This window comes from Pipistrellus kuhlii, unplaced genomic scaffold, assembly GCF_014108245.1.
Source record: "Pipistrellus kuhlii isolate mPipKuh1 unplaced genomic scaffold, mPipKuh1.p scaffold_m20_p_2, whole genome shotgun sequence".
In the NCBI taxonomy this organism is placed as follows: Eukaryota; Metazoa; Chordata; class Mammalia; order Chiroptera; family Vespertilionidae; genus Pipistrellus; species Pipistrellus kuhlii.
The window spans coordinates 28,659,866-28,681,730 of record NW_023425515.1 but is presented as its reverse complement, the minus strand read 5'-3'; the positions used below and the strand labels follow the sequence as shown (position 1 = coordinate 28,681,730).

The 21,865-nt window shown below is 37.2% G+C and overlaps 1 protein-coding gene across 5 annotated transcripts in view; it reads right to left on the bottom strand.

The window, feature by feature from the left end:
- The window catches only part of NLGN1 (neuroligin 1), an 804,575-nt gene that overhangs the window by 637,780 nt on the left and 144,930 nt on the right, over nucleotides 1–21,865 (bottom strand). For all 5 annotated transcript variants that reach the window (XM_036445887.2, XM_045583688.1, XM_045583689.1 and 2 more), the window contains exon 2: nucleotides 13,470–14,281. In XM_036445887.2, the coding sequence (XP_036301780.1) occupies nucleotides 13,470–13,962 (493 nt within the window). In that variant the 5' untranslated portion in view covers nucleotides 13,963–14,281. The remainder of the gene's footprint in view (nucleotides 1–13,469; nucleotides 14,282–21,865) is intronic.

The following is a 21,865-nucleotide window of genomic DNA, read 5'->3' as shown; positions in this document are numbered from 1 at the left end:
GATAGCTTCATATAAAGATTAAAGCTCAGCGCAGGAAATAACCAAGGGGACATCAAAGAATAACTGGAGGAAGAAGGTGAGGGGAGGTTAGCTTCCCAGAGAGCTCAGTGGAGGTTGCTTCCACAAGGCGGCATGCTGCCGAGACTGGAATTATAAGACTTAGGAAAAGAGGTAAACTCTGTACATTCAAGGTAGAAGGAACAGCAAGTGCAAAGGTCCTGAGGAAGGATAGATACTGGTTATTCCAATAGCCAAAAGAAGATCAACAAGACTAAATGGTGGAGATCAAGGGGGGTGCTTTTCATGGAAGGAGATTTCGGAAGTGGGCAGGAGCCACTCTATGGGATCTGGAGTCCATGGTCTGGAGTCCTACTTTTATTCTAACCATCCAGAACTGAAATATCATGGCTGACATGTACACATAAGGAACTGTTTGACATTGAAATTAGGACTCTAAAGAACTGTTGGTCCAGAAAGAAACTCACTACAGACTGATGCATTTGCCTCTCAGCATAACCATTATTGCTTGCCTCATTTTCGGTTTTGTAAGTGTATTCCTAGTATCACATAATCTCACTCATCTAGGGGAAATAAAGAACAGCATAAACTGATGAACAAAGACAGACCCGGAGACAGAGAAGCATCGAACATACTGTCAAACCTCAGAGGAAAGGAAGGGGAGGGGGTAAGGGGAAAGACCAACCATGTGTGCATGCATATAAGCCTAACCAGTGGTCACAAACAACAGGGGGGTGAGGGCATGTCTGGGAAGGGGTTTGAGATGGGAATGGGGAGATTAGGACAAATATTTGATACCTAAATCAATCAATAAATTAAAAAATAAAAGCAACAGGAAATTCCTGAGGGGATTACAAAGAAGTGATATAATCTGATTTCAGACTTTAAAGATCACCCTGGCTGCTATGTATAGAATGAATTGGAGCAGGGGCAGATAAAGGAAGACCTGTTATGAGGCTATTGAAAGGGTTCAGGCAAGAAATGGTGGAGATTCTAAATTAAGGTGAGAGCATAGAGAAGGACAGAGGAAAAGTGTGCACAGTGGTGGTAGGATGATGCTTGCATCGTCCGAGTTCAGGGTTCAGCACTGCCTACACACTTCCCTGAGCCGCCACCCCAGGGGGAGAGGGTTGGCTCCAATAACTTCACATTTAAATACCTCTCTTATCTGGAAGTTACTTCTTCAAAAGCCTTGGTTATTTAGTAAATAAAATGGAATAATTATCTTTGAACAAAGTCTACATATTTAAATTGCTATGGCTTACTCCTAGTGGAGATGCTGTTTGTTTGTATTTCAGGAACAAATCTGTTTCTTTGCATTTTGTTTCGGGCATGGTTGCTCCCTTGTCCCACCCCAGAGAGATCAGCTTGAGCACCTCAGAAGTGACAGATAGTGTTTCCAAAGTCTGGTAAAATGAGAGTAATAAAAGGAGACCACTGGTATCCAGGCAACAGAGAAGGAGAAATACAGCTATACATACATACCTACCTACCCACAAACACACAAATAAGCAAACAAGCTTTTAAAATAAGCACTCAGAAAGATTTCAGTCTGAAATGCTCAGTAAAATGGTCCCACAGACCACACTAGCAAGGGGCTTCTACATTCATTCCTGAGTGCTCCATCGGGGGCAGCTTTCTGTAGCAAAGCATCTCTGCACCACAGACACCTCTCCTTGCGTGTTCCTATACTACCCCTTTGCTTCCCTTCCTCGGGGCGCTTACTGCCTTGTTATTTTCTCTTTCTGTCGCTGCCACCCCCCCGAGACAGTGAACACTTGGAGGGGAGCACGTTAATCCCTCTTTATCTCAGTGTCTCTGGGGCCAAACACAGAGTAGACGCTGAACAAAAGCGTGGGAAGACCCTCCGATGGTAGCTCATTTACCTCTAGAAGAGACAGCCTGTGTGGCCCAGTAATTCAGCAGCTGCTGCATCAGTGACTAAAGCATTCCCCAGCTTTACCGAGATCGTACAGGTACAGCACAGGCTGTTTTTGTTTTTGTTTTAAGCAGGTGGATAAAAAAGTTTTCAACCACTGCTTCCTGTTAGAGCAACTAAGGAGGCCTGTGCAACAGGGCTGAACTAATTACAGTTTTGGTTATGCCTGATGTGTTGTATTCTGATGAGCATATTCTGTGCTCCAGACATACTTAAAGATTTAATTAAATGTTTTATTATAGGAAACGCAGTGCCAAATATCAGCATCATTACCTTTTATTCCCCTCCCCCCCCCCCATAGAAACAGCCATTCCCTCATTTTGTTTTGAAAGTTTAATATCGATACAAACCAGGCTGATATTTATTTGGTAATATTGACATGGCCACCAATGAAAATGTCCTGTTTTGTGTTACAAGCAGGATGTCATTGCAATGTAAACCCCGTGAGGGCAAAGAATGCCAGTATATCTGCCCAACGGAACGTCTTTAGTGCTGGACGTGGGTACTTTGTCCACAGCAGACTTCTAGCTGAGAGAGAAGGAACAGCCATGGGGGGAAATCTGATGCTGTGCTTTTGCACATAGAACATAAAACAGAGCAAAGCAACATCAACAGAACACAAGCAGAGCAAAGTGTCACACACACACACACACACACACACACACACACACACAAAGCTAGAACCCTAGCTGGGTTAGCTCAGTGGATAGAGCTCATCATGGTTGTTTCTATCTCTCTATCCTTCTTCCTTCCTCTCTGAAATCAATATATATATATATATATATATATATATATATATATATATTTTTTTTTTTTTTTTTTTTTTTTAAATAGGAAGGAAGAGGGGAAGGGAAAGATAGAGGGGAGAAGACAAGGAGGAAGGAAGAGCATTAGTGTGATATTCAAAGATTCCATTAATGATAATCTGAGGCCCCAGTAAATATTCTAGAAGGATTTATGGTGTTATTTGTGGTTTGTTTTGTTTTTTTCTTTCCTCAAAATGTCCTTTGTTAAACTGTGCCGATTTTTATTCATAACATAAAAACAAAACAAAAAGTCTCAATCTTGGCCTTTCAGAGTGAGTTGGAATACAAAATATTTTAAATGGTCATCATATAAAATTTTTCTCTTCAGAATCCAGATTTAGAGAAATTTCAGTTTTCATTGAATTGCAGTTAATCCCCTAAATAAATGGCTTCCAATGTTTTTTAAAATAACAGAAAGCTCCTTGCTCCCTCATTGTTTCTTTTGTTGCAAACAAACCTTTGCGGTGTTCTCTCTATATGTGTAAGAAATGCAAGCCCAGCTGCTAGGTGGACCAGGTGTGTGGGAGCATGGAGGTGTGTGATGGTGGGGATTGGGGTAGGTCAAGAGGAGCACTGGCTGGCTACGCAGCTGCCTGGTTCCAAAACATCAGGATGTGTCTGGCTTGTGTATTCCTGAGCCGAAAGGATATAGCACATCTTTCTGATGAAGCTCAGAGCTGCATACAAGCCACCTGATCACTATCTGGAAAGATGGAGATGGGGCGTGGGAACATTGCAGGAATGAAGATTTAGCACTACCTATGGGCATTCCTCTTTCCAAAGACCCCTTCATAAGGACATATATATTCCTAAGAGACCTAAGAATCCAATCAGAAGGGGTGTACACGTTCTTTTTTTTTTTTTTTTTTATATTTTATTGATTTTTTACAGAGAGGAAGGGAGAGAGATAGAGAGCTAGAAACGTCAATGAGAGAAAAACATTGACCAGCTGCCTCTTGCACACCCCCTACCGGGAATGTGCCCGCATCCAATGTACATGCCCTTGACCAGAATCGAACCTGGGACCTTTCAGTTCGCAGGCCGACGCTCTATCCACTGAGCCAAATCGGTTTTGGCGGTGTACACATCCTTAATATTGCTATCCTTGGTAGAATTTTCTGGGAGCAGCTATATTTACAAATGCATCTTATCTACTTGTTAGGGTCACATTTGCCCTCCTGTCATATCTGTTCTGTACACTTATCCTTCTATACCCCTCCACTCTGAGGAACTTTGAAAGAAGCTTCTAAGAGAGGAGCCCAAGCTTTTTGAGGAAACAGAAGAGGAACTCTTGTGAGAGGAAGAGGTGAGAGCTAAGGAGTTCTTGTATTTACCTCCTAAGACTAGAAGATAATATGTCATTTATTTTTGGCATAACTGCTTCAAAGATATTGCCTCATAGGAAAAGGATGGAGGGGAGAATGGAAACTTCTTCCTTCCCACCTAAAAGGAGAAGCAGAAAATTAAGACCATTGTTGATTAGTCAGGTTTTCTACTTTTGAAGATGATCATTATGGTTACAGCTTATTTTATTATGACTTCCTTTTGGCATTGTCTAAAACTGAATTTTGCAACATTTTGCATGCTTTAATGGAAATCATGGGCTATAATTAAATTGCTCTAAATGCTATCATTACCTAGATACTACATGAAATGGATTACAGTAAACAAAGAAAGAGGTCTTAAGTTAAAAATAATTTAAAAAAGAACTTCATCTAATTGCCTAAATATGATGAATGAAACAAAACTGAAAATCAATGCTACTACAGTTTTAAACTGATAGGATCTTAATTTTAACTAAAACTATGTTTTCAAGGAAGTAACCAGCTGGATAAAACACTTAAAATTCTGGGGAAGATGAAAAAAAAAATCAAAATCATTTTGTCTACACAGAGGTAAACACTTGGATATTTCAAAGTAGCTAGACTAATGCATAGTACTCTATCTCCACAGGGAAAAAGTATTTAAATATAAATTTAAAAAACTTCTCAAGAGAGCAGGGAGAGCCTCTATCTGTGGGAGGGATGGAATATAACATGAAATTTTACTTTTGATTTGGAAAGAAACCCTACCTCTCCTAGCTAGCAGCCACCTGTTCTTGAGTAAGTTACTTAAGCCCAATAAGCAATGAATTTTCAACCTATAAAATGGGCATAATGATAACACCATTTTGAGATGTTTGGGGGCATTCAATTTGCAAAAAGTGGAAGAGTGCATGGTGTCCCTCAATAGTTCATGTCCAACTAGAACCTCCGAATTTGACTAAATTATGTTAATCCCAAATCATATCTTTACTTCCTAATCCTGAGTACCTCAGAATGTGATCTTATTTAGAATTAGGGACTTGATAGATCTAATTAGTTAAATGAGGTCATTAGAGTGGACCTAATCTAATATGATTGGTGTCCTTATAACAAGGGATAATCTGAACACAGCACATACACACATGTGAAGAGAATCCATGTGAAGAGCCACAGGGAGAAGACAGCCAAGGAGAGAGAGCAGCCAGCACAGATTCTTCCCCGCAGCCCTCAGAAGGAACCAGCCCTGCTGACACTTCCATCTCACACTTCCAAGCCAACAAAACTATGAGACAAAAGTTTTCTTCTATTGGTTCATGCAGTTCCTGGTACTTTGCCAGAGCATCTCTGGCAATATAATACGATGACCTTGTTTAGAAATAGGGGCTTTGCAAATGTATTTGAGATGACATCATACTGGATTGGGTGGGCTATAAATCCTATGACTGGTGTCCTTAGAAGAAAGTCATGTGAAGACACAGAGGCACAGGGAGACACGCAGGGAAGAAAGCCCTATGACAACAGAGGTAGAGACTGAAGCAGTGTGACTACAAGGCAAGGGCAGCCAAGGACAGTTGGCAACCACCAGAAGCTAGGAGAGAGGCAGGGACTTCCTCCTCCTTCAGAGGCTCCAGAAAGAACCATCCCTGCCAGCTCCTTGATTTTGGACATCTCCACCCCAGAACTGTGAGAGAATAAATCTCTGCCTTTTTAAGCCACACAGTTGGTGTCAATTCATTACAGCAGCCCTAGAAAAACAATATAGGAAGCATTTCCTAAAGTTCTCTGCCTAATGATAAAGAGCTACATAAAGATTTATGATTAAAAATTATGCTTCCCCATCTAGTCCAGAGTTAAAGATTATCAAATCCAGGAGTGATCTTTTAGTTACAGTTGACATTCACATTCTGTCTATTTTAGGTATACAGCAGAGTGGTTAGACACTTATATAACTTACTAAGTGGTCTCCCTGATCAGTCTAGTACCCATCTGGCACTATACATAGTTATTAGAATATTACTGACTGTATTCCCTATGCTGTACTTTACATCCAGTGACTAATTTTAATTGCTAAATTGTACTTCTTAATCCTCTCACCTTTTGCACCCAGCACTCCAATCCTCCTCCCACACTAGAGTTGTCATTTTCTAAACTACATTAGCATGTACCATGACGGAGGGAGGAAGAAAACGGGTATTTATAGGAGAAATATTAAAGAGAAAAAGATTATCAACAAAATCTGTAATGGTAAGTAAGATAGAAGTGAATTAGACCAAAAACTGCATTAAAATGATTAAGCTAATGGTATGTTCTATATGTGAAAACAATACATTTTTTAAAAGTGTCATTATACTGGATAGTAGAAAGGAAAGCCATTGCTACAAAGGATTTATTTTGTGGCATAACTATTTGCTGATGGCTTATTTCTTAAATGTTTTCAACTGAACCCCAATTTCTGTAAGTTTCTAAAAGTATTTATTCTCCAGAAAAATTGAGTTGGACAACTACAATGGTCTTTTAATCATCCGCTTCAGGAGACTCCCTCTGCTTGTCAGTAAACAATGGAACGATTGATGTTGCTCTTTCAAAACTTACAGCATTTTAGATCTATTTCATTTCAGAATTACAACTAAAACCGCTTAGCTTTTAGATGACTTGACCACATATGACCAGGGCTACTACTATAGATCTGAAGCAAAATCTCTGGTTTCCCATTTATCTTCAAACCCCAAATAAACCAGATATGATTTTTCTATTAGCAAATTTTTCTATGTGATCAAAAATCCCATATACACAGTTGTCATTTTGTTTTGTTTTGTCCCCTCTGTTCTAAAATAATCTCTCAAAGAAAATGTAGTTGGTCATCAACAAATTATGTATCTTTGGGCGAGATACTTACTAGTAACTTCTCTAATCCTCTATTTCTGCATTTGTCAAGTGGGAATAAGAACATCACAGGATTGTTGTGATATTAGATAAATTAATAAGGCCTAGATACATTAAGAGCTCACCAGTTCTAATTCTAACTCCATGTCCCTTAATATTACACATCAAACAAATAAAATAGAAGCAATAGAAGAGATTAGAACCCCACTAGCATTCTACCTATGTACTTATAGACTTTGCCTAACTATGTGTTAATTTAAAATATCTACCTATGCTCTCGGGTTAGGGTTAGAGCTAGGGTTAGGGGTTAGGGGTTAGGGTTCAATCCCAAACTTCCAATTGTTTACCACATCCCATCTGTATCTAAGGATATTATTCTACAGTCTAAGATAGTTCTCCTCTATTTTTAATTGCTCCCTTCCTACTACATACAAGCATTTATTTATTTCTTCTGTCTTAAACTCCATCAAAAAAAGCAATCTCTATTGTTCTTGTGTTCCCATTTTTTCTGCTCCTTTTTATATCAAAACTCCTTAAAACCATTATATTTATGCTCAGCAACTATAAGTCTTCTCCCATTCTTAGACCCACTCCCATAGTACCCCACTAAAGTTCATTTGTCAGAATTGATCACTCTTTATTTTGATGAGACTTAGCTTCAAGACAACAACAAAAAATATTGGTTTATGAGATCTGGGGGAGATAATAGATCAACTGAAGGACTTGTATACATGCATATAAGTACAACCAATGGGCATAAAACTCTGGGAAGGGAGGGTATGTATGGGAGGGAGGGAGTGGGGCAAAAAAAATCAATAAAATATATTTTAAAATAAAATTAAATTAAATTAAATTAAATAAAAAAAAAGAATTATAGGCCCTGGCCAGGTAGCTCAGTTGGTTAGAGCGTCATCCCAATACATCTAGGTTATAGGTTCGATACCTGGTCAGGGCACACACAAGAATCAACCAATAAACGCATAAAGATGTAGAACAATGATCTCTCTCTCCCTCTATCTCTCTTTAAAAAAAAAATCCATTTAAAAAAATATACACACATAGATGCTTCCATGGTCATGTCCCTAAAAAAAATATATATATATATATATATATATATATATATATATATATATATATATATATTGGTTTACCTTCCACTTCAATGTAAAACACTTTCTGAGTCTCCATTGCCTTTTCTTTTCTGCTCCCAGACCTCTTCATGTTGGAATGTCTCAGAGCTTAAGTCTTTGGTGTCTTTTTCTCTAATTTTATTGAATTCCTTTTGTTCTCATTTAGCCTCAAGACTTTAAATCTTTACCTTCTAGATCACAGGGATTCCCAAATTGATATCTCAACCTAGAACTGACTCCTGAACTTCAAACTGGTTCTTTGATGTCTACAGTTAGATGTCTAAGAGTTACCTGAATTTTAACATGTATAAAAGTAAACATCATCTCTCTATTATGTCTCCCCCTAAGCCATTCTACCACCTATTTATTCTATCTTAATTGATGACAAATCGGTTTTAGTCAAATTTGTTCAATCTACTTTTAATACATGATCCAGAATTATCTCTTTAATATAAACTCAGATCCTTTTAATCTTATTACTTCTATTTTTTCAGAAATGCTATACTACTAGATGTTCCTTAAATACATAAGATAGACACTCATCTTAATGCCTTTGCACTAGCTTTTCCCCCAGATACCCACTTCATCTCCTTCCTAATGAGGACTATACTGATTAGTGTATTTAAAATTGCCTTCACCCTCCACACCAGTACTCTTGAACCTCCATAGTTTGTTTGTTTCTTATCTTCTTACACCTTTTAAATTTAGTCATTTATTGTCTACATGTGTCTCTACACAGAGATATAATCTTATAAACTCTACACAGAGATATAAACATTTTTTGTTTTGTTTTTCATTTGTTTGTTTCTGCGATGTATCTCTGGGATCTAGCACAGAGAAAGAACTTAATAAATATTTGTTAAATAAATAAATAAATAAATAAGTTACTTTAAATATATAAGCAAGAAGGAAGGACATTTTAGAATATAATCTCCTTTTAAAATCCTAGACACACAGACAGAGATAGGAGACATACATATTTAATTATGGGAAAAGCAGTCTCTGTTCAACAAACAACCAAAAAACCCTAAAACTGTAGAAAGGCTTTTGAATGAATTCAAAATTATCTCAGGTAAAGACTACTAAACATAGCATATAAAAATAAAATAGTATGAAAATCAGGAATAAAATGCTCAATGAGTTAAGAATGGTACCAGAGCCATCTATTGAGATTATTATTTTCTGTACAATAAAAATTGGGAAAAATTAAAAAAAGCAATTTATTGCCACTGCAGAAATAAAAATTATCCTGTATTCATATCAAAAGAATTATGAAGCCCAGCCTGTGTGGCTCAGTGCTTGAGTATTACCCTATGAACCAGGAGGACAAGGGTCAGGGCACATGCCCAGGCTATAAACTCAAACCCAATGGGAGCTTACAGGAGGTAGCCAACCAATGATTCTCTCTCATCATTGATGTTTCTATCTCTCTTTCTCCTTTCCTCTCTGCAACCAATAAAAATATTTTAAATGAACTATGAAAATAATAAAGTTTAGAGAAATTCAAAGTTACACAGTTCTAGGGTATCCATGAGCCAATCAATTTGTCTGTGGATTCTCTGGCTCTCTTGTTCCTTCTCACATTTAATGCTGATAATTTGATCATTGAACCATCTATTGGCAACTCTCACAAGAGATCAAACCAGAGTAACAAAATGAAACACAAAATTAAAGCAGCCAGGAGACTATGTTGGGATCTTGGTTTGGACATCAAAAAAATATATATGCTTAGCATTTAAAAGTATTCACTAAATGGAGTACTTGGAAACCAGTTGCTAACATTGGTTAACTCAATGTAATTGAGTTGAGAATGAAAACTATCTTAGAGTCAACTCATAGAATAAAAAGAATTCACAATATATCTAAATATGCAAAAGAAGAAGAACAAATGGGAGAGTAGGAGGGTGGAGAGATACAAGTCTCTGCTACAGAAATTATCTACTGGAAGAAATTTAACATTATGGAAGTGTATCTAATATAAGCAAGAATTAGGGCCAAATCAGATTCTACCACACACTAGTAGTGGAAACTGGGTCAAAACATGAAACTCATAATCTACTTTCTCATTTGTACAATAATAATATAAATCAACTTTCTAATAAAGTTTTTATAATAAATTATGTATGTCCTTCAAATTTCAGTTTCTATCACATGTGATCAGCCTATCTGGACAAGGGTCGACAGTCATCTCATTTAAAGCCTCATCTTTTCTTTCAATTTTACAAAGATAAAGCCCTCAAAAAATATCTAGAGTAATTAATATATGGCTAAAACTATCTATAAAAAGATAGATTAAAATGCAACTGGAGTTTGTTTTAAACCAAAGCCAGCTTATTGGTAAAAATATGTTTTCCTTCAATTGCACAGAAAAATATTATAAAACCCCTAATTAAAAACCATCGCAAGACATCTCTTGGAGAAGAAAGATTTTCTTCCTTCTGTATAGACTAAAGTGAAAAACAATGCTTTGTCCTTTGTAAACATAGTTGAATGTAAGCAATATGGGAAGGCAGATCTTTGTTTCATTCATTACTAACTCCCTTAAATAGCACATTACTTTTAATAGGCAATTAAGAAATAGTTTTTAATGAGTACAGTATGCACAGATTGTGGTGCACTTGGCACAGGGGTGGGTTCCATCTGCCTCTGCAGGTGACCATATACAATTAAAAATAATAAAGCCCCAATTTCATTAGCATCTAGATAAAATGCACTTTGGCCATTACTATAGTTTCTAAACCATCATTTATAAACTCCTAGACTTCTGTGGAAGAATTGTGTAGTCCATATGTAATATGTATTTGTATATGTACAAAGACAAAGTGTCTAATATTTTCTTGATTCAGGATAATATAAATTCTTAAAATTAGCAGAATATATACCCTTCATGATAAAGAAGAAAAAATAGTTAAAAGTCATCTTTTGGGGAAAGTATCTATTCCTCTGCTTAAAAGTCAAAGCCCTAAACTTTAGCTTTGTTTATTTTAAAAAGACTGTAAAAATTAAAATTAAATTCATATGTTGATATGACATGCAGTCAGCTATGAGGATAATTTATTTAATAGTAATAGGATATAATAAATGCCAAAGTAAAATAATTTTTAGAATGCTTACTACATAAACACAAAAAATGTGGACTATAAACCACACAGATTAAAGTAGTGATCTATAGATTTTTGCCCTGAGGCTAATCATAAGTTAGTTCAAAATTTGCCAAAGTAATTAGCACAACTTCTTTGCCAACTCTCTCATAAAGTAGATAGATCGAGCAATCCAAGGAACAATAAAAAAAGAATTTTCTAATGAATCCATTCCCCTCTGAAATTGTATGAGGAGAAAGGTCACTTTCTCATTTACTAGCTTATCTTTTGGTACCCCTTATCATTTATATTGTTAATATTTTGTATTATGCTCTATTTATGCAATCATCAATAACATCTTTATTTATGACTCTGTAAATCAACATCTATGTGATAAGAAGTGAAAGTCATTTAGCTAATTAATAAGCAGCATAATCATAACCACTGCAGTATTATACATTAGTTGAAGAGATGTAAATTATTGCAGTGTTTATCATTTGAGAGAAAAAAACAGACTTTGTTTCAGTTGTTTTGAAACACCCTTCTTTGTTGCCCCCATATCCTCCTTCTTAAGTATACTCCAATTTTCTCCCAAACCATCGTATCCATAATAAAATAAAGGTTGAGTCCCATTCTACTAGTATGATCAAAGATATATGAGCAAGAAGAAAACCAAACCAAATGCAATTCAATGCAAATACTTCTGATCTGAAGTCAAGAATTTTGTTACATAAAGCTTCTTCCATTTAAGTAATCCCAGTAAAATAGAACCTGTAGTCATTCCCCACCCCACAGGGGTTTTGTAATAAAATCTGACTTGGCCCAGCCAGGAGACTAGAAGTGCATAGAGAGATAGAATGTACAGAACTTGAATATTAATATGACTTCTGTATGAAGATTGAAATTCTACAAAGTTATGAATCGGGTAAAAAAACACAACTTAGATGATTTACTGCCATAGAGAATCATACTCTCCTATGAGTGATTTACTGGATGTTATATAAAAATAAAGTGTGGACAAGATACATTCAGATGCAAGCTTGCAGCTGTCAGTGTCTACATTTGCTCAATCTGGCTAGAGGATGATTTGAAGGTTGATTTAATTGTAGCTTCTGAATCATGTTCTTCCCTATGTTTTAAAATGTTTAACATAAATATTAAAATGTTAAAGTAATTTTGAGACTGTAAATATTTAGTATAAAAATCTGCAAAATCTCATTTTCTTTTGGAAGAGTAACTGAAAATGAAAAGACTGTCTTGGGGAAAAATGCATTACCTAATAATAGTAATTTCCCAGTGCTTATATCAAATTTACCCTTACATGAGAAAGTTCATATGGTGTTCGGAAGGAGCTGAGAATAAATGAACAAAACACTACGTCTGTGACTGAATGTATCAATGTTACGAGGAACAGAAATCTCTATCTGTAAGACAGGGTTCAGAGAACAAAAGATGACCAGTTAGGAAGGAAGCATTGCTCGGGCTTCTTGCAGGCAATGTAATAGCCTAAGTATTCTTTCCTCAACACACCAACTCAAAGCAGAGATTCAACTCCTGTACATGCCACCAGCACCTGTGGATGCTACCAGCACCAGAACACACCACCAATGAGCTTTGTAAATGTTATCCACTCAGCTAGAACGTTCCTTAACCATCTTTCTATTCTTTGACAGGCTTCATTAAATTCCACATATCGCCTAACAGTTCACTTTCCAACATCAGCAAATCATCCTTAGGGAGCATGTCTTGTTCTTCCTCTGCAAGCTTTTTCCCCATGTTTTATTTCCACTTTTATACATACCTCCTTTTCTACATATTTTCTTGCCGGGTTTTCTGGCACATTCCTTGGATATTCTTTTTACTGAAAAATGAATAGAAGACTAGAAAATAACATGGCGCTCCATCACAGACCGCCGTAACATGCAACACCACTATCTAACTTGATATAATCCTGTTTTTTACTGAGTGCGAAAAATCCCCAATTCGTTGAGCCTGCACATGCAATGGAGAAAGGTTGATGCATCTTCTCAGAAGTCATTCGGTAGAAAATGGAAATTAGAAACCCATTTCTACCTAAAGATACGTGCTGTGGAGGAAAGAAAATGAATAGGCATAGGGGAAAAAAAACAGCAGGTACACCAACACACATAAACAAAAAGAGCAGCATGCACGCATGTAAAATATGTCTACATGCCCACAGGAAAAGCCATGCATGCTACCAGTACACGTGAATTCATATTGTTAAAACTTAGAGTAGAAAAGAAAATATATAAATAGAAATCTCCCTGTTTTTCCTGCAGTAAACTCACCATCCTCAGTTGGGACATATATGTTTAAATACAGGCAGTCTTCACTCTGGTCTTGTACATACGATGAAACCACATCCAAGTTATTCGTAAACCACACAGGAAGCATGACTTCTGGCAATCGGCCATCGATGATATTCTGGGGACACACAGGAGCAAACTGAGTGGCATTCCTGGTATCTGACCAGGGAGATGGTGGCTCTGGAGGCTGAAAACGATGCTCCCCTGTTGGCGGTGCTGCATATGGAACCCCAAGAAACTGAATAACAGGCCCCAAGATTTCATTATTGAGTTCTTTCTTAACCCCTCTTATCTTGCCGAAGTTGGTAGTCACCAGTGGATCTGCATCATCCAATTTTTGGGAGAGTACATGGGCAGCCTGAAGCAAACATGCCAACACACAGAGAGTCAACGAGGCACCCAGCCCCCTGTGTAACAGGCATGCCATTACTGCTCTCCAAACATAGTTTGGCCACATACATCTGGGCAGTGCCATGGTCCCACATCGGTTGTCTAGTTGTCCGCTTACAGTGAGGCCAAAGTATCTGTATCCACTTGAGAAATACCTTATAAGGGTAGAATACACCTCCTATTTCTTAAAGGTGAACTTGTTGAGAACAGTTCAGAAAGCTCTTCCTGCAGCTAGCGTCTCCCATCGACTTCACATGCACTGAAGTGGCATCTTCAGTCATCACTATTTTTCAGGCCAAATCCTATTGACCACTCTGTTTTCCATCGTAGCTACGTGGGGAGAGAGGCCATTGACTGTAGATTCCCTCTTATAAATCAAATCCACTTAGCTGCAGGTCTCTATCCTAGAGAAAATGAAAATAAATCATTAGCACAAACAAGCTAAAATGGGCAGAGTGACAACTAGATGTTTTACAAGCTCCAGGAAGCATTAATAGTGGCTAGAGCCAAGTAAGTCAAATATTACCATAGGAAAATTTCGGTTTGACATGACATGACAAGTGAAATACCTATTAGATTGAGAGACTAGCCTGCCAACTTTAGACACTTTTAACTAGAAGCAGGCCTTGTCAAAACATACAGTTTCAAGAGCATTTCACAGTGTAGTATTTTTCAAATAAAAATGATGTGTGAAATTTCCCCTTTATTGATAGTTTTCAGTCACTTCAAGAAACAACACAATTAATCAGCAAACATGCTCAAAATTAGAACTCAGTAACAGAAAACCTTATTGAAAAACATAAATATTGATAGAGAATAAGTAGGATATAAACAGGATCTGCTAGAATAATTGTATATATTAAAAAACAAACAAAAAGTGGTCTCCAATCTATATTATGGAAGAAACACAGAAAGCTTAAAGTTATAAAAAGAAAATTACTATGAGTTGAAGTATAATCATTTAAGTACAACTACCTAAGAACGTGAACCTCTTGGCTGTTTAGCAAAAGCCTGCATAAAATCATTACAAAGAGAAACAAAGTTGGCATCATTTTTTTTTTTTTACAGTTTTCTTACCATCTAGCTATACAGTGTAAATATCCGTAAACTTGCAAGGTGAAAATTAATTTCTGAGTCAAAGCCGATCTATTTTAAATTACAAATTTTGTTATCATTATCTGTTAGAAATCAAAGAAAGAATTAAAAAAGAAAAGACTGCTTCGGAGTTTAAAAGAACAATCATCTCTAATCATTGCATCTTGCATACGAACACTAATCAAAGATCTAACACTGTCTACCCCAGTTCAACTTAAAATGCATCCGAATAAAAGGTAGCATTCCGTGCAGTGCCATTCACCCTGTAATCTCACATTCACTGCAAAAGAGCATACAACTTGGCAAATCTGTCTTTTCTTATTCAAGCCACCTTTTAAAGAGCTTACTTTGAAAATAATAGTGTTGATACGTATGACAGAGGCTTCTGTCACGTTATGAGAGGATTCATGAAGAAGTGCTGCTCTGGCAGGGAGGCTGCCCTGGCTGCTATGGAAAAGGAGATTGCAAAAACCATAGAGGTCAGCAAGAGATTTGGTTCAGGCCTCGTGTTCCTTTAGCGCATCACAGAAGGCAATAAGGAGATAAATGTCTTTCTTCAAAAATACTCCAGTCCGTGTTAATTCACATACCTCTGCTGTGAAAGCGCATTAACATACAAAAGACGGGCTTAGACCCAACCCATTTCCGTCCCAGTACTTTAACATGTATTGAAGACTTAGCTAAACAAACTCATTTCTGTTTGGAGTATATTATGCTTTTTCTTGTGCAGAATCCGGGTGGGCCACAGCATGGCTGTCTTTCCTAGTAACATGTCGGTGTTAAAAAGCAACCTTTTATCCCTAAAATAAAGAACCTGAGGTTAGGCTTTAAAAGTCACTGCCACTATTTTCTGTTCAGTCTAATTTTCAAGTCCAACCATTTCAAGAGTTCTTCTTTGCACACTTGGTATTTCATTAACAATACAAAGTATCTGTTTGGTTATTAACAAAATAACTGGCCCAGCTGGTGTAGCTCAGTAGTTTAGCATTGACCTATGAACCAAGAGGTCACGGTTCCATTCCCAGTCAGAAACATGCCACTTGGATTTCAGGCTCAGCCTCCTATTGGGGGCATGCAGGAGGCAGCCGATCATCATTGATGTTTCTATCTCTCCCTCTCCGTTCCTCTCTGAAATCAATAAACTATATTCTGAAATATTATTTAAAAAATAACACTTCTTTTAGTATTTATAAATCCTTAAATGTGTTCAAATAAAGGGGCTCCTGTTTCCCACTGATGTTCTACTTAACCTAAACTGTGAAGGATTCAAATTCTGCACATGATAGTAAATTTTCAAATTCTAATAATGCTTAGCTTCCAAGGTTACAAAATTATTGCATTTCTCATGGGTTCAATGTATGGAGAACTGGAGTGTTGACTCCAAAATTTTTTAAAAGTTGCTATTAAATTAGCAGTCACCCAAGTGTAATGTGAAAATATGGCTGGTTTGAATAACTAAAATTAAAATATAGATAGATAGATATAGATATAGATATTTCCCTATTTATTGGTTCTCCTTTAGTATATGCCAAACCCTTAACTTTTATGTGTTTACATCTCATTTACAACAATCCTATAATATGGCTCAACAATCATCCTCTTTTTACTCATGAGAAACAGAGTTAAAGAGATTAAATATCTTGGCCAACGTTTCTCAACTGATTTCCTGATCAATAGCAGATTCAGGAGCCCATTCTGATTGAAAGGCCATTCTCTTGATCATTGTACATGATATAGTCTTTCATTCCACAATTAGCACTTTAAAAAATTGATCCTAGTACATTTAAAATTAAATTGTAAGAGTATTTATGTTCCTTCAGAAGATAGTCTAGGTAAAAACTCTGACAATGCTATAGAAACAGAGAAATGTAAATACTATGCCCTGTTCTTATTGAAAGTTTATATTTTATTGTTACATTTTTTTACCTTTTTACTTTTACATTGAAAACCACGATAGGTTGTTCATGTTAAAATAATGGGTAACCAAAAAAAAAATCCCAAATTCAAATAGCCTAAGTGTCCACTAATAGATATTCATAAATGAATTATGATAGACTCACAAATTGAAATTCTATACTTCAGGGAAAGTAAAGGACTTTAACTAAATATATCAACATAAATAAATATCAAGAATTTTAATTATGTAAGTTGCAGAAGATTAGGAGAGTAAAATGCTATTAAATAAATAAAGCTTAAAATAAGTAAAATAATGCCATATATTACTTATGTATACATAAATACGTATTAACAAAACATGCGTCATCCCGGGGTAAAAAGAAAAGAGAATTAAATTACTTCTAGTTATTAATTAATTAATTCACATAATTAATTAATTGGCACCTAAGATGGATAACCTGTGGTGAGACCTTAAAAAAACAGCAATTAATTAAGTTTTACATATCTTAGCATTTGATAGTGGTGGGTGATAATACACTCACATACACACACACACATACACACACACATATACACACACCTTTGTTAGGGAATTTTCTGTATTTTCCTGTATGTTTGAAATATTTTATAATAAATATATTAAAATAATGAGATCAGGAAAGCTTTATTCAGCAGAGAAGGCAAGTAGTTGAGCTTATCAATCCATACAGGACTCACTTCATCTGGCTTTGAAGTTAGTGGAGATACTAGCTCACAAATTCCTCCATTGTTTCTCCCCTGGGGGTAAAGCTTGTGTTATTGTACTGAGAGAAATAATATTAAAAGTGAATAAAACTTAAAGAGACATAAATGGGAATATACTATGTCATCTTCACTGATTTATCAAAATAACTGGTTTATCCACTAGTTTGTGCCTGAGTGACCCAGACCAAAGGGATGATTACAGAGAGAGCAGAGAGAAGAACAATCCAGTCATTGCTCCCAAACAGCTATAATATTGTAAAGAAACTAGGAGCCCAGCACACAATTCTCCGGCCATTGAAGCAGCTGTGGCTGCTGCTAATCAGGCCCTCCTCCAGCGCAGGCACAGGGAGACCCCTGCCGCACTGTCCCTGATGCTGAGTGCGCAATCTCCTCCTGTCCAGTCAACCCGTTACAACGTGCCAGTTAATTAGCATATTTCTGTTTGTTTTTTAGATAGATAGCTACATAGATAGATAGATAGATAGATAGATAGATAGATAGATAGACACATAAAAATAAGTCACATAAATAAATAAATAACATAAAAAATGGCTCTAATGCAGGTTAGAAGGTGACATGTTCAATTAATACATGATGAGTGGAAGGTAGGATCCAGCAGGAAGCCTCTGACTGCTAACAATTACATAACTTTTTGTGTATCTTTTTTATGTCTGTTTTCTCCTACCTTGCTTTGCTTTTGTTTTATTGTTGAACTTATCCCCTATCCCCACTCCACTGAATTTCTTATTCAAGGGTAAGGAGTTTGTGTTGTTGTTGTTGTTATTTTTTTTTAATATCTTTATATTCATCATAAAATCTATATGAAAATCCTTTACATAGTATAGGCCTCGGTAAATTTCAGCTGATCTGTGTTGAATGCATGCTTATCACTTAGCAATGTAGAGTCTGGCCAATTCTGTTGATGCATTATTCACTGTAGTAATGTTCTACTGAGTCATTTTAAACACTGAATTAGGGAACATAGATCCATTTCCCCTAGGTAAATACACACACACACATACACATACACACACACACACAGTTATAACTTATAATCTTAAATCCTAAAAACAATTTATCTTAGTAGATTTTATTTTATTTATCTTATAAAAGAGATAATGAAGTTCTGATGTGTTAAGTGACTTGTCTGAGACCACTAATAGGCCAGAGTTGGGACTCAAACTCCTCTACAACTTGCCAAGAGTTTGTAGGACTATCTTGCACTATCTCACTACCATCCCTGTCCTCTGTTCAGCTTTGTCTGAGAGCTGAAACAAGCAGGCAAAGTATCACCTTATTCAACTTCAGCTGGAAATGTGCTCATGGGATAACTGAAATTATGTATTGTTTTGCTCATGTCCGTGAATAACTGTGAAAGCACCATGAGTATTGATTTAGGAGTTACAAATACATTTTCGTGAACAGGAAAATTTGAAAATACAGATCTAGGAATAATAAAGACTGACTGTATTAACTAAAGCTAAATAATGTTTTATACCTATGAGTTTATGAGTTGTTTTGAGTTCAGAATACATCAGCCTGTCAATGGTGCTTAGTAATAATATTTGATTTAAGAATTGGGCTTAATAATGATAATTTAATAATACTTGCATTTAATAATAGCTGGCTTCAGTGGAGCGTGGTGATATTCAATGGCCCAATCTAGCTATGTAACTAAAATGAACCTTTGTGACCAGCCCCCCATTATAAGAAATCATGACCCCCAACAGATTTGGGGCTTACTCTACCAGTATGTTTCACATGCACACTGGTGGTGGTTCATGACCTGGAGACAAGGATCATCCTGTGAGACCCAGCAATGGGAGAACAAAGCCTGAGTCTGAAGTTTCCAGACCTCATTCAATACCTACCCTTCTCCTGCTGTTGCTATATTATAGCCTTTGCCTGTAACAAAGCTGTCCAGTGAGTATAAACTATTTTAAGTCCTGTGAGTCCTTTCAGTGACTGAACATGGAAGTAACTAATGTGTAATTCATTCACTTAGTAAGTACTTTAAAATGGGAATAAGCAAATGAATGCAATTACACAAAATATTGTTAATCTTTAAAAGAAGAGATGAAGCCAAAACTGGTTTAGCTCAGTGGATAAAGTGTTGGCCTGTGGACTGAGGGGTCCCAGGTTCGATTCCAGTCAAAAGGCATGTACCTTGGTTGTGGGCACATCCTCAGTAGGGGGTATACAAGAGGCAGCTGATCAATGTTTCTCTCTCATCGATGTTTCTAACTTTCTATCCCTCTCTCTTCCTCTCTGTAAAAACTCAATAAAATATATTATATAAAAAAGAAATTATTTTTTAAAATAATAAAATAAAAGAAGAGAAGGGTCTACCTTGAGGTAATAGAATCGGAAAGAGTTCATGAATCAGGGGGAATTTAAGTGGGGCCTCAAAGAATGAATAAGGTTGGAAAAAACATTGAAGGTCATGGAAGAGACCTCAGGCACATTCCAGAAACAGTAGAAAGGATGTGTAGTGTTTACTGTGGTGCTCAGAATGCTTGGACCTAACTCACATGCCAATGACTGGTCCACACCAGTGTAGAAAGACCTGTCCTCCTTGCCTCAATGCATTTCAACTTTACAGGGCCATCCCTGCCCCAAGGCCCACTGTGGGAAGGAGCAGAGCGAGGAGTTGCCTCTGAGTCTCTCCCTACTTGGCAGATGTTTTGTCCCAGGGCATGCCCCAATAGACTTCATGCTGGCACACTTCCATCCCAGAGCCTTTATATTTTCCCTGAGAAATGTAACCTATGACAGAAAGGACAAGAGCAGCGACTTTTGAGGATGGTTTAGTTTAGTTTGGCCAGAATACAGAATAAATGAGGTTCAGCACTGAATGCGACAGGAAAGTCAGGTTACAGCCAAATCAAGCAAGCACTTCATTAAAAGACTAAATAATTTGGATTTTCTTCACTGGATGTTGAAAAGCCATTACATATTCCTAGCAGGGGAAGAGTATCATTAAATCAACTCACAAAAAAGTTAAACTAGCAATACTGTGGAGAAGAGAACTCCAAAGCAGTGTGCTCATATGCCACCAGAAGACCAAAAAGAAGCAAATTGTTGAACTTCTGTGTATCATAATATTTTACATAAAGCATAAAACAAAAAGAGTAAGATATTGTGCTTTGATAATATGAATATATGGTGCAATGCCAGTGCCTTCACACGGTTTGTTGTGTGATACATAAGGCACTAGAGATATACTTGGGAAGGTGTGAAGTTCTATAAAGTGGTAGGCTTGCCAGCAGTGGCATTTTTTCATTGTTATGGTTCTTTTTCAAGGTTTAGTGATGTATTGGAGTTTACATCATTGGACAGGTGGATTTATACATTTCATCATGTTTTAATTGAAGTGATCTTCACAGAACAGACTACTGGATTGTTTTTCCCACAAGATAAATGTGGATTAAGGGAAATACTAGCAATACAATCATAAGAAAAATAAACAAGAAAAAATGAAACTCCTACTTCTAGTACAAGCTCTTCTTCAGCTACATTGCAAAACTCAAAACAAGGTCTGTTTAATCCTCTATAATAACTTCAGACAAAAATATTGAAAAGCATGAGGAGAGATGGGGATGTGTGGCTCTGGAGAGAGCTGAAGGAACAGCCTCCAGGATCCCTGAGCTAAGTTCCTCTCCCACACTACAGATGCCATCTTTCATGTGTGGTGCACTTGCCTAAAATGGCATCAGGCTGGGGAAAAGCAATCACCCCACCCTTTGGACACCCAGTCACCCCATCTTGTGGAGCTTGTGCTCTGCTGAGGAGTCAGCTGCCTGGCCCAAGGTGTAAAGATCTGGGCAGACTCAGGTTGTATCAGTGACTGAGTTATATGACTTTGGGGTGGGGACCAATCCCCCTTCTTCCCCATGGACTTGACTGGTCTCTCCCCTCACCAGAGACTCCCTAGACCAAACTTGACTGGTCTCTCCCCTCACCAGAGACTCCTCACCCCATTCTCCACACTCCTAGTGGCCCCAACCTCCCAATTTTTGGTGGCTCTGCCTTGCTCAGGTCTGGCCAGAATATGGGACAGACTATCTTGGAGGCTCAGTGGCAAGGGCAACTCTCTCAACCTTCCCTCAAGACTGACCTATACCTTCCCCTCAAGGGAGGTATGCTAGTCCATCCACCCAACTCCTGGTGGCCCCATCCTATTGTGATCGAGCTCAGGCAAAATCTATACAGACTGAGTTGTGTGGCTCCAGGACAGGGAACATTTTCCCCTC